Here is a 12,290-nt window from a genome sequence, read left to right on the forward strand (position 1 = left end):
AGAACTGGAGCACAAAGCATGTATCTGAAATTCAGAAGCAAGCACCTCTCAGGCATTAATTTGTTTTGTTTTGCTCTATTTACACATATTTGTGAAGCTGATAACCAGAGGATCAGAGAATCAACCAGGCTGAAAGAGACCTCCAAGCTCATCCAGTCCAGTCTATCACCCAGCCCTGTCCAATCAATTAGACCATGGCACTGTTGACTAGACCATGGCACTAAGTGCCTCATCCAGGCTTTGCTTCAACACCTCCAGGGATGGCAACTCCACCACCTCCCTGGGCAGCCCATTCCAATGCCAATCACTCCCTCTGCCAACAGCTTTCTCCTAATATCAACCAGGCAAAAACCCAGTGCAAAGCCCTCAGGAAAGCAGCATCCCCTAAGCCATCCTGTGCAATGTGCTTGGTGTTCACTGTAGGCTTTGATTCACTTTGGGATGTACCTTCTGATCAAATAGCATTTGAGAAGGAGGAAACTCACAGCTGTGATTGATGCACTTAGTGCAGCAAGGACCCCACCAAGCCCATGAACACATGGAGGCCTCTGGGCCCCAAGGGTCAGCCAAGAACCTGCTTTGAATTTACAGGGTTGATGAAAAAGGGAAAATCCTTTCAAGACAATAAAAAGTTGAAGGCCTTGGGAAGTAAGCTGCAGTTTTTTGCTGCCTCATGTAGCTTCTGCTAATGTCAAGAAGAAAGTAAACACCATGCACGAGCACAGAGAAATCACACCAAATATTGGGAGACAATGCAAACTGCTACATCTATATCAGACCTGTGGTGATTTCAGCTCTTAGCACACAGAGAATTCACCGAATAAATCAGAGTCTTGGGCTGAATATTTACTAATTGCTTATTTACTGAGAATCTGTGCATAGAAAACCTTAGCAGATGTCCAAACTCTGAGCCAGTACCTCTTATATCCAGATTAGCAGTGATTGCTCTTTTCCCAACAGAGTTTGCAGCCCAGCAAGCATAAGATCCTGAGTCCTCTTTCTTTGTGTCTTTGATCTCCAGGGTGCCGTTCTTGTTCAGCTCGTAGCGTGATGTTGAAAGGGGCTTGATGCTGTCGTCCTTAGTCCTAAAGGTGATCACGTAGGTAGAGGTTATTTTGAGGGCTGCAGGAGCTCTTGTTTCACACAGAATCACACAAAAACGTCCAGGTTGGCAAAGCCCCTCAGGAGCACCAAGTCCAACGTAGAACCCTACTCTACAAGATTGACCTTAAACCATAGCCCCAAGCACCACATCCAAACACATCCAAGGTGGGTGACTACACCACCTCCCTGGGCAGTTCATTCCAGTCCCTGACCACTCTCTCCAGCAAAAGACTTTTTCCTAATGTCCAGTTTAAATCTCCCCAGCCTCAGCTTGAGGCCACTCCCCCATGTTCTGCCTCAAATTACTTATGAGCAGAGCCCAGCAGCAGCCTCTCCACATTGTCCCTTCAGGTAGCTTTAGACAGCAATGAGGTCTCCCCTCAGCCTCCTCTTCAAACTAACCATCCCCAGCTCCCTCAGTCACCAGTCTCATGGTTAGGAAATATTACAAGGGGCACAGGAATTTTGGGAGCTGGCCTTAGATGTAGCACTGAGTGAGCATTTGTGCTGGCAAATCAGAACCACAGAATGGTAGGAGGTGGAAGGGATCTCTAGAGATCACCTAGCCCAACCCCTCTGTCAAAGCAAGATCACCTGGGGCATGTCACATAGGGATGCATGCAATTCTCAAGAGAAGACTTCACAACTTCTCTGGGCAGCCTGTTCCAGTGCTCTGTCACCCTTACACTAAAGTCTTTCCTCACATTGAGGTAAAACATGCTGCATTCCATTTTGTATCCACTGGCTCTTGTCCTATCACAGGACACCATGGAAAAGAGGTTAACATCTTCCTCTTGACAAGCCACCTTCAGCTATACATAAACATTAATAAGAGCCCCTCTTAGTCCTCTCTTCTCCAAACTTCACAGCCCCAGGGCTCAGCCTTTCCTCATAAAGGGACATAAGCTTCCTGCAAACCACAGCTGCACTGACAGCACCTATCAAGGTCTTTAAACAAGGCTGAGTCTTTAATCCACAGCTGTCACCCTCAATTTTATTGCACCTGTCAAATGCTATGACAAACCCATGATTTCCAACAACATGGAACCATTTCCAGGTCAATATGGTCTGTAAGACATCAGGTTTCCCTCTCAGTAACACGTCCAGATTGAAAACATGCAGCATTAAACAAGGGCAGATGAAGCTGCAGCAGGATTTGGCTATGTACAGTATAACTTGGTTAGATGACTGCCCCAGCATGTGTCTCACACTGGTTTTGACTTGAATCACAGCATGTCAGGGGCTGGAAAGGACCTGAAAAGCTCATCCAGTCCAACTCCCCTGCCAGAGCAGGAGCACCTAGAGCAGATCACACAGGAACACATCATCCAGGCAGGATTCTCCAGAGAGGGAGAATCCACAACCCCCCTGGGCAGCCTGTGCCAGGGCTCTGTCACCCTCATAGTGAAAAAATTCCTCCTCAGGTTTACATGAAAATTCCTATGCCTCAGCTGCCACCATTGCCCCTTGTCCTGTCATGGGCATCACCCAGCAGAGCCTGGCTCCAGCCTCCTGGCACTCATCCTGCACATATTGATAACCACTGATGAGGTCACCTCTCAGTCTCCTCTTCTCCCAGCAGCACAGCCCCAGCTCCTTCAGGCTCTCATTGTAACAGAGATGTTCCATTCCCTTCAGCATCTTTGTGGCTCTGTTCTGGACTCTCTCAAGCACTTCTATGTCCCTCATGAACTGGAGTGCCCAGAACTGGACACAGTACTCCAGATGTGTCCTCACCAGGGCAGAGTAGGGGGGCAGGAGAACCTCTCTCCACCTACTAGCCACAGCCCTTGTAATACACCACAGAATAGCAATGGCACTCCTGGCCACAAGAGCACACTGCTGGGTCATTTTCAACCCTCCCAACCCTGATGCTTTTCCCCTTCACTGCCTTCCAACAGCCCAGTCCCTAACCTATACTGCTCCCTGGGGTTGCTCTTGCCCAGGTGCCAGACTCTACTCTTGCCCTTGTTGAATGTCATTCCATTTCTCCCTGCCCACCCCTCCAGCCTGTCCAAGTCTCTCTGAATGGCAGCACAGCCTTCTGGTGTGGCAGCCACTCCACCCAGCTTGGTGTCATCACCAAACTTGCTGTGCTTTCATCCTGGTCATTGATGAATGTATTGACCAGAAGTGGTCCCAGCACTGACCCCTGTGGGACCCCACTAGCCACAGGCCTCTGACTGGACTCCATCCCATTGTCCACAACTCTCTGCCTTCTTTCTTTCCACCAGTTCCCAATTCACCTCAGTGCCAGACCAGACCATTCATCAGCCTCTTTATATTAATCACCTCTTCAGGGTTCTTGTAAGTGCATATAAACACAGAATACTTACAGCTCTACCCACTTGTGTTACAACTGTCTAACTTTAACTCCATACAAACAACAACTGGCACATTTTTCAGTGCTTGAGGAGCCTGGGTGAGCTTTTCTTCTCAGTGGCTTACCATCTGACATCTGCTGCAGGGGAGGCAAAGATTTCACAGTGCAGGAAGGCACTGTAACCCACCACTGCAGCGTAGTTTTCACCATCTGAGGTGAGTATTAAGGGAGCAATATCTGCAAGAGAGAATGAAAAGTGAGCAGCACTGCATTTCAGAACTGAGAATAGAAATAACTGTCTCTGCACCATCCCTGCTTTCAGCAAAGGTTTAGTCTCTTATGGGAATTCCACTGCCTTCTGGAACCAGGGGCATTGACCAAATGAGCTCTCAGAAGTTTCACTGGCAAAGATAATGGTGGTTGATAGCTGGACATGTTAGAGCTCAAAGCTCAGAGTGTTCTAAGAGACAAAATAGACCCAGATCTGCTTCCTTCAGCGATCTTTTCTATTAAACAAATTCCCATCATTCTTTTTCTTCAAACAAGAGGCTGAGTATTGCAACTGAATGTAAGGATTACCAATACACTTAATAAATCAAACCCAGAATTGTGGTCACAACTCAGCCCCCACTGAATCTGGGACACTTAAGCCCAGCCAGAGCCATGTCTTTAAAATAAAGAATAGCTCAAAGCTCCAAACCACTTATGCTGAGCATATGACACTGCCCATGATAAGGCTTGCTGCATTTTCACAGCATCACAGGATGTCAGGGGTTGGAAGGGACCCAAGGAGATCATCAAGCCCAAACCCCCTGCCAGAGCAGGACCACACAATCTAGCTCAGGTCATAGAGGAACACATCCAGACAGGCCTTGAAAGTCTCCAGAGAAGGAAACTCCACAGCCTCTCTGGGCAGCCTGTGCCAGGGCTCTGGGACCCTTACAGAAAAGAAGTTCCCCCTTGTGTTGAGCTGGAACCTCCTGTGCTGCAGCTTCCATCTACTGCTCCTTGTCCTATCCCAGGCAGCAAGTGAGCAGAGCCTGTCCCTGCCTCATGACACCCATCCCTCAGATAGTTAGAAACATGTATTGAATCCCCTCTCAGTCTTCTCTTCTCCAGCCTAAACAGCCCCAGGTCCCTCATCCTCTCATCAGGCAGTGCTCCAGTTCCCCAACCATCCTTATAGCCCTCCACTGCACCCTCTCCAGCAGATCCCTTTTCAACTGGGGAGCCCAAAACTGAACACAGTATTCAAGATGAGGTCTCACCATGGCAGAGTAGAGAACCTCCCTTGATCTGCTGGACACACTCTTCTTAATGCACCCCTTGGTGCCTTCTTGGCCACAAGGGCACACTGCAGTCCCACAGTTAACTCATCCACCAGTTACCCATTTTGACAGTGCATTAAACTCCAGGGCCAGTGCAAAGGGACAATGACATGGCTGCACACCCCAAGTTGTCCTGAAGATTCCCTCAGAAGATCAGGACACTCAAGTTAGACCTTCCCTCATGGCAAGAAAAAGGCAGGAAGGTACTCACTGAGGACATTCACGTTGGCACTAGCAAGGATGGTGCCGTGCTTGTTGGTAGCCTCACACTGGTACACAGCACTGTCCTGCAGCTGAAGGTTGGTAAGGCTGATCTCTCTGGTAGACATTCTCCCTCTGAAGGTCCTACCTGGAAAGACCCAGAGTATATCAGGAGATGGAGAAAACACCATCACTGTGGCATGTACAATCTCTGACCATTTGAAAAGTCAAAAGGCAAAGCACATCTTCAGGATCAAACCAGGACCTTGCTTAGCAGCCACTGCTTTTCCCACCAGTCCCAAGGCCTAGAGAATGTGCTCCAGAACACCAGTTTTCAGTAAAACTCCTACACAGGCTCCTACAGCAGGGAGCAGAGCCTGTGCTCCCCAGTCAGAGTCACTTGTTTTCATTCAGAAGCACTAAAAGCAGTCAGTGAACATAAGCTGTCTCAGATCACCACATGATGAGAGCAGCACAGGCTGAAGCACAGACAGCAACTCAGAGGCATCACCACTCCATGCCCTGCAGCTTTCACCCTTAGTCTTTTCAAGGTCATGTTTAAACATTAAAGAAATACTACTTAGTGTCTAAATAGATGACAAATCAGAGATAGAAGCCTTTGGACTGAAAAAAAATCAGTAACTTTAAGACCACTGAGGACAAGTGTTAAGCCAGCACTGCCAGGTCACCATGAAACCATGTCCCTCAGCCCCACATCTACATGACTTTTGAGCCCCTCCAGGAATGGGGACTCCAATACTTCCTCAAATAGCTGTTCCAGGGCTTGACAACCCTTCTGAGGAAGAAACTGTTCTTAATGCCCAACCTAACCCCCCTCTGGCACATCTTGAGGCCGTCTCCTATTTTCTATCACTTGCTATCTGAGAGAAGAGATCAATCCCCACCTGACTCCAGACTCCTTTCAGGGAGATAGAGGGAGCAAGAAGGTCTCCCCTTCCCTCATCTGCTCCTCAGACTACCAGCTCCAGTGCACTTCTTTGGACCCTCAGCACTCTTATCAGCTTCAGTGCCCTTCTTTGGACCCACTCCAGCACCTCAATGTCTTTCTTTTAGCGAGAACCCCAAAAACTGAACCCTGCATTCAAGGTGTGGCCTCAGCAGTGCCCAGCAGAGGGGAGCAGTCACTGCCCTGGTCCTACTAGCCACACTGTTGGTGATACAAGCCAAGTGTCATTCAGCACATTAGGATTTGTGTCTTTCCTCTAGCTGGGTGCACCACAGGCACATCCCACCCAGCCACCACGTAGAGGAGAATACAGGACCCAGCACTTACTGTCGATGGGCATCCCGTTCATTTTCCACTGGATGGTTGGCTCTGGGTTGCCTATAGCTTCACACAGCAGCACAAGGTTTGTTCCCACGCTGTAAACACCACCTTCGGGCTCCTTAATCCACTGAGGAGGCTCTGCAAGGAGAAGGCAGAACAGGGATCAGGTGCTACAGTGAGACAAATCCAACTCTGCTATTGCTGTGATCCTCCAGGAGATGGCAAACGCTGCCAAGAGTTCCCAGCCAGCTCCTTGTGCACTCTGCTGGATTTCCTGCAGACTGATGTTAGCAAAGGCAAAATTAGCATCAGCAAACACCAAATTCTGCCCTTCAGACTGTGAAATGCCAGTGTCAGGGAGTGCAGAAAACGGACAGTGTCTATCCAAGTGGAAAACAAATGCAAATGGGAGGAGAGGGGCTGGGGAAGGAGGTAAACCCAAACGGGTTGGCACTTTAACAAGGACCCTCAAGATTTGAGACTGTGGTCTGTGAGATGAGGTGAGACTATTTCATCAACTCAAATAGGATGCAAAACCCCCATCCAACTCAAATTCTCCTCACAGGGCATGAGCAAGCAGCTTCCACTGACTTGCCCAGGAGCAGCTGGAGGGCAGAGGACTGCGAGGCAGGAGCTCCATGACAGGATGCAGCACTTCCACCTGCTCATCTATGTGTGCTCAGGAAATGCATTCTGGTTTTTCATGTCCTGCTCTCCCATCCTGTATTCAGAAGAGATCTGCAGTGTATTTAGGGATGATGAAGCATTCACCACTGAGGAGGAGAGAGCCATCTGAGGAGCTGCCTGGAAAGGTTGCCCACAGGGTGGTGGTAGAGGAGCAGCATCTTGCGGCTGCCTTCCCTCTGCCCTGCTCCTTCCAAGCACTGCCAGCTAAACTGGGGTAGCTCTGCGGAACCCCTTCCTCTGCAGAGCAGCCCCCGAGCTGGAAAAACACAACCATAAGGGAGGAAAAGGAACAGAGAGGGGTTAAAACAAGCATTAATCTGATGAATGCTTTGTTTTTTACAGACTGAAGCAGGTCCCTGTCATCTCCTTCTGAGAAGCGACCAACTCACAGCTGTTAATTCCAGACCTGACCCTACCCCTTCTGCATGTGCTGGGCAGGTCACTGGGTCTCTTTTCCTGTTTGAATAAGATGAGCTAATGTATGTGGAGCAGGAGGATTCATTAGTTAATGCTCATAAAGAGCTTTGAAGATTAAGAGAGCTGTTGCCTGGTAATGCATCTCCAGATGTTGTCGGTGTGATAGGCTAAAACAAAGCAGCATCGCTCATGTTCACACAGCCACACCAAAACCACACTCCTGAGTGTGACAGGCAAGAGATTCCACACAGGTGTTCACTCTTTCCACAGCAGAGCACTCATGAATCATAGAATCAAGCAGGTTGGGAGAGACCTCCAAGATCATCCAGCCCAACCTAGCACCCAGCACTACACAATCAACCAGACCATGGCACTAAATGCCTCAGCCAGTCTTAACTTGAACACCTCCAGGGATGGTGACTCCACCACCTCCCTGGGCAGCTCATTCCAATGCCAATCACTCTCTCTGCCATCAACTTCCTCCTAACATCCAGCCTAGACCTCCCCTGGCACAACTTGAGACTGTGTTCCCTTGTTCTGTTGCTGCGTGCCTGGGAGAAGAGCCCAACCCCACCTGGCTACAGCCTCCCTTCAGGTAGTTGTAGATGACAAAGAGTCTATTGCATCTTGCAGCATCCCCAGGGAATGAGAATCACTTGTTACTAGTGTGAAGGAATTTCAGTTCATCTTTGCCATGCACTCATCCTTGCTCAAATTAAACATATCTATACAGGCAGCAAAGGGGAAAAGGATCTGGGGTGCCTAGTTGATGGGAGGTTGCCCATGAGCCAGCAATGTGCTCTTGTGGCTAGGAGGAGCAATACCATTCTGGGGTGTATTAAAAGGGCTGTGGTCAGTAGGTGGAGAGAGGTTCTTCTGCCCCTATGCCCTGGTGAGGCCACATCTGGAGTACTGTGTCCAGTTCTGGGCACTCCACTTCAAGAGGGATGTAGAACTGCTTGAGAGTCCAGAACAGAGCCACAAAGCTGCTGAAGGGAATGGAACAGCTCTGTTACAATGAGAGCCTGAGGGAGCTGGGGCTGTGCTGCTGGGAGAAGAGGAGACTGAGAGGTGACCTCAGCAATGATTACCAATGTGTGCAGATGAGTGCCAGGAGGCTGGAGCCAGGCTCTGCTGGGTGATGCCCAGGGACAGCACAAGGGGCAATGGTGGAAGCTGAGCCACAGGAAGTGTCATGGAAACCTGAGAAGGAAATTTTTGCCTGTGAGGGTGACAGAGCATTGGAACAAGCTGCCCAGGGGGGCTGTGGAGCCTCCCTCTCTGGAGAGAATTCAAAACCTGCCTGGATGATGTGTTGCTGTGTGATCTGCTCTAGGTGCTCCTGCTGTGGCAGGGGAGTTGGACTGGATGAGCTTTGGAGATCCCTTCCAGCCCCTGACATTGTGACTTTTTTTTTCTCTAATCCATGTTTCTGAGCTCTCTGATTCCACTCACTGCTTTCTCTTGAAGTGGTTTGGGTTAAGCCCACCCCAGATAAAGTACAGAACTGTCTCTGATACATGAGGCTGCCTCACTTCTCAGGACTCTTTCTTACAACAACTTTTTGCTTTGTGTTTTTCAGGGTGATTTTTGCTTTTTTTTTCCTGCAGAGCTAAATATTTCCAGGTCATGTTCAGCTTGCAACCCAGCATATCCTCCAGACTAGTCTGGCCAGACATTTTGCATCCTGAGCTCATGAAGCCAATTAGTGCTGCCTGATGAGAACTGCTTTGCCCTTGTGCCTACTGAAGCCCATCCTTTTTATTCCAGACCCATCTCCCAATTTGTTGAGATAATTCCAGAGTCTCCTCACACCTTCCCAAGGGCTGGAAATCCACCCAACTTCAGAGGTTTCCAGCTTCAGATGCAGTGACCACCTTGGGGTTTGCATCCCTCTTTGAAGCCACTTTCCAGTGAACCACAAACCCCCAGTTTGAGACGAAGACAACCAGGCACAGCTCTGCCCCACTTAAGCTTCACCTACTTCATTTTTCTCTAGCTGAATAATGGAAGCACTCCAAAGCCTTGCTGCAAAAGCCCTTAGCTATTATGTTATTACTATAATTAATCATTATATTGCAATAATTATTTCTGTTAAGCACAGCCTAGGAGCCTCAGTCACAATGAAGGTACCATTAGATCAGGCACTGATAGCAACAAGACTCTCTGTGTACATTTGATATTGGGCTTGGTGGATTACAAACAACAGCCACACAAGCAAACCTTTCAAGTCAAAGCAATTTGTGGGTTTGCTCTGCTGCTTTTTCATCACTCACTCTCATTCTCATAACAACAGGGAGGGGGCTTTGTGCCTGCTCCAATGTACCAGGCTACATCTTTCCTTGCAAGGAAAGATTAAAATGCTCAAACAGGCAAGCAATTTGCTAGCTGAAGACTTTCACAGACTTGCTAATAATTGCCTGAGTCTTTGCCCTCAGACTCTGCTAAGATTAGGATGTGGGCTGCATGCAAATATCATTAAGACTGTTATTTAGAAGGTTGTACTGGTCTGAGCTCCTCAAACACCAGAAAGAAGAACAGAATGTTTGACATAGCTCAGAAATGATAGCAAGCCCCTGATTTATAGACACCAGGTTTAGATCAAGAATGGTTGGCAGTTAATAACTTAGATAATTTTTCTCCCAGGTTTAATTTCCCTCTCCCTGCAAGCATCCTTTGAGCAGAGCTTGTCAGGTGTGAGGATGCCCAGCGTCAGCATAACCTCCCTGAAGCCAGCTGAAATTAATGCTCACTTCCACCAACTCAAGATCTGCCCTTGAGTGCTCACACAGGAGCTGCTGCAAGAATGATGAACGTGCCCAACTTTGATTAATGGCAACGAGGTTTGCTGGTTAGAAATTCTAGAAGATGACTGTTGGGGCTCAATTTTACCTTCCTCTCTTGCGTGTGAGGTGATTCCTAACAGGAAGAATTCCTGCTAGTGACAGCAGCCAACAGTAGTTACACATATGGAAAATGAATTTCGTAGCAGCTGCAAAAGCATTTTGTTCATTACAGTGGCTGAAGTGGGACTATTTCCTTCTTTATATCTACTTATCTATCTACCTACCTCTCTACCTATCTATCTGTCTCTCCAACTATCTACCTCCCTCTCCAACTCTCTACCTACCTCTCTACCTATCTCTATCTTTCAACCTATCTACCTCTCTACCTACCTCTCCACCTCCCTCTATATCTACCTATCTACCTCCCTCCCTCTCCATCTCTCTCTCTACCTACCCACCTCTTTACCTCCCTCTCTACCTCTCTCCCTACCTACCTACCTCTTTACCTCCCTCCCTCTCTACCTACCTCCCTCTCTACCTACCCACCTCTTTACCTCCCTCTCTACCTCTCTCCCTACCTACCTACCTCTTTACCTCCCTCCCTCTCTACCTACCTCCCTCTCCACCTACCTACCTACCTCTTTACCTCCTTCTCTACCTACCTCCTTCCCTCTCTATTTACCCACCTACCTCCCTCCTTCTCCACCTCTCTACCTACCTACCTACCTATCTCTCTACCTCCCTCCCTCCCTCTCTACTTACCCAACTACCTCCCTCCTTCTCCACCTCTCTACCTACCTACCTCTCTACCTCCCTCTATATCTACCTATCTCTCTACCTCCCTCCCTCTCCACCTTTCTACCTACCTATCTACCTCCCTCTCCAACTCTCTACCTACCTCTCTACCTATCTCTATCTTTCAACCTATCTACCTCTCTACCTACCTCTCCACCTCCCTCTATATCTACCTATCTACCTCCCTCCCTCTCCACCTCTCTACCTCCCTCTCTGCCTATGTACCTCCCTCCCTCTCTACCTGCCTACCTACCTCTCTACCTCCCTCCCTCTCTGCCACCTCCCTATCTCTCTACCTCCCTCCCTCTCTATCTACCTCTCCACCTCTCTACCTACCTCTCTACCTAAAGCTGAAGGCAATCAATATTCTGCACTGCTTAATTAATGTTTTTTTTTCCCTCTGGTATTTTGGGTTTTGCAGCTTTTGCAATTTCTTTGCAGGATTCAGTTTTTCCAGGCTTGGGTTTTTTTTTTTTCCATAGCCAGATTGTTAAAATATTCAGCTACAGAGGAGATGCTCCAAACCATCTGGAATGATTTCTAGGAGTCAGCACTTCTCCTCCATCCCAGCTGAAAACTTGCCATGCCCTGGTATCCCCAGCTCTGCCATACTTCCAGGAAGGGGAGGAAGACTGTGAGAAACAAGGTTGTGTCAAGTGAATGGGGATGATTCATCACATCCTGGGAGAAAAGGCTTTTTCCCCAGTTGAGTAAATACAGAGCAGGTAGCTAAAAGTGCCTTTCCTCCTGGCAGGACTCCTTGTGACCATGGAGTGAGAAGCAGCACAGCTTAAAAAGAAGCAGTTGGCAGACTCTAACAGCTGAATGCTGCCTGGGAATTCTTTTTTTTCCCTTTTCCCTGCTCCACAGAGCAGAGGTTGGAGCATTTTTCATCAGTGAAGAGAAAAACTTCTCAGCAAAGTTTTTCAGCCATGCTTCAGGACTCTCATTTTGTGGTTATTTATGGGCAGCCCTGCTGAAAGAGCTGCAGTGACAGCGATGCTTCTGCAGGGCTCACTTGTCTCTGCTGAGCCTCACTGGAGTTCTGCTGTGCTCCTGGAAAAGAGCATTTGCACCTGCCTCAAGTGAATCACAGAACCACAGACTGGTGGGGCAGGTTGGCAGGGACCTCAAGAGATCATCCTCTCTAACCACCCTGCTAAAACAGGGTCACCCACAGCAGCTTGATGAGGATTATAACATCCAGACAGGTTTGGAATCATAAAATCAACCAGGTTGGAAGAGACCTCCAAGATCATTCAGTTGAACCTATCCCCCAGCTCTATCCAGTCAACCAGACCATGGCACTAAGTGCCTCAGCCAGTCTTTTCTTGAACACCTCCAGGGATGGTGACTCCACC

The 12,290-nt window shown here is 48.5% G+C and overlaps 1 protein-coding gene across 10 annotated transcripts in view; it reads right to left on the reverse strand.

Moving 5' to 3' along the window:
- CHL1 (cell adhesion molecule L1 like) overlaps window positions 1–12,290 on the reverse strand; it is a 236,685-nt gene that overhangs the window by 47,994 nt on the left and 176,401 nt on the right. For all 10 annotated transcript variants that reach the window (XR_010305144.1, XR_010305143.1, XM_064156179.1 and 7 more), the window contains 4 exons: window positions 6,251–6,382; window positions 4,967–5,104; window positions 3,553–3,664; window positions 919–1,085 (listed from right to left, as the gene is read on the reverse strand). Coding sequence is in view for 8 of the 10 variants with exons in the window: in XM_064156179.1 (XP_064012249.1) it covers window positions 919–1,085; window positions 3,553–3,664; window positions 4,967–5,104; window positions 6,251–6,382 (549 nt within the window). In the remaining 2 variants the exon portion in view is untranslated. The remainder of the gene's footprint in view (window positions 1–918; window positions 1,086–3,552; window positions 3,665–4,966; window positions 5,105–6,250; window positions 6,383–12,290) is intronic.

The sequence above is a fragment of the Pogoniulus pusillus genome, chromosome 16 (genome assembly GCF_015220805.1).
Source record: "Pogoniulus pusillus isolate bPogPus1 chromosome 16, bPogPus1.pri, whole genome shotgun sequence".
In the NCBI taxonomy this organism is placed as follows: Eukaryota; Metazoa; Chordata; class Aves; order Piciformes; family Lybiidae; genus Pogoniulus; species Pogoniulus pusillus.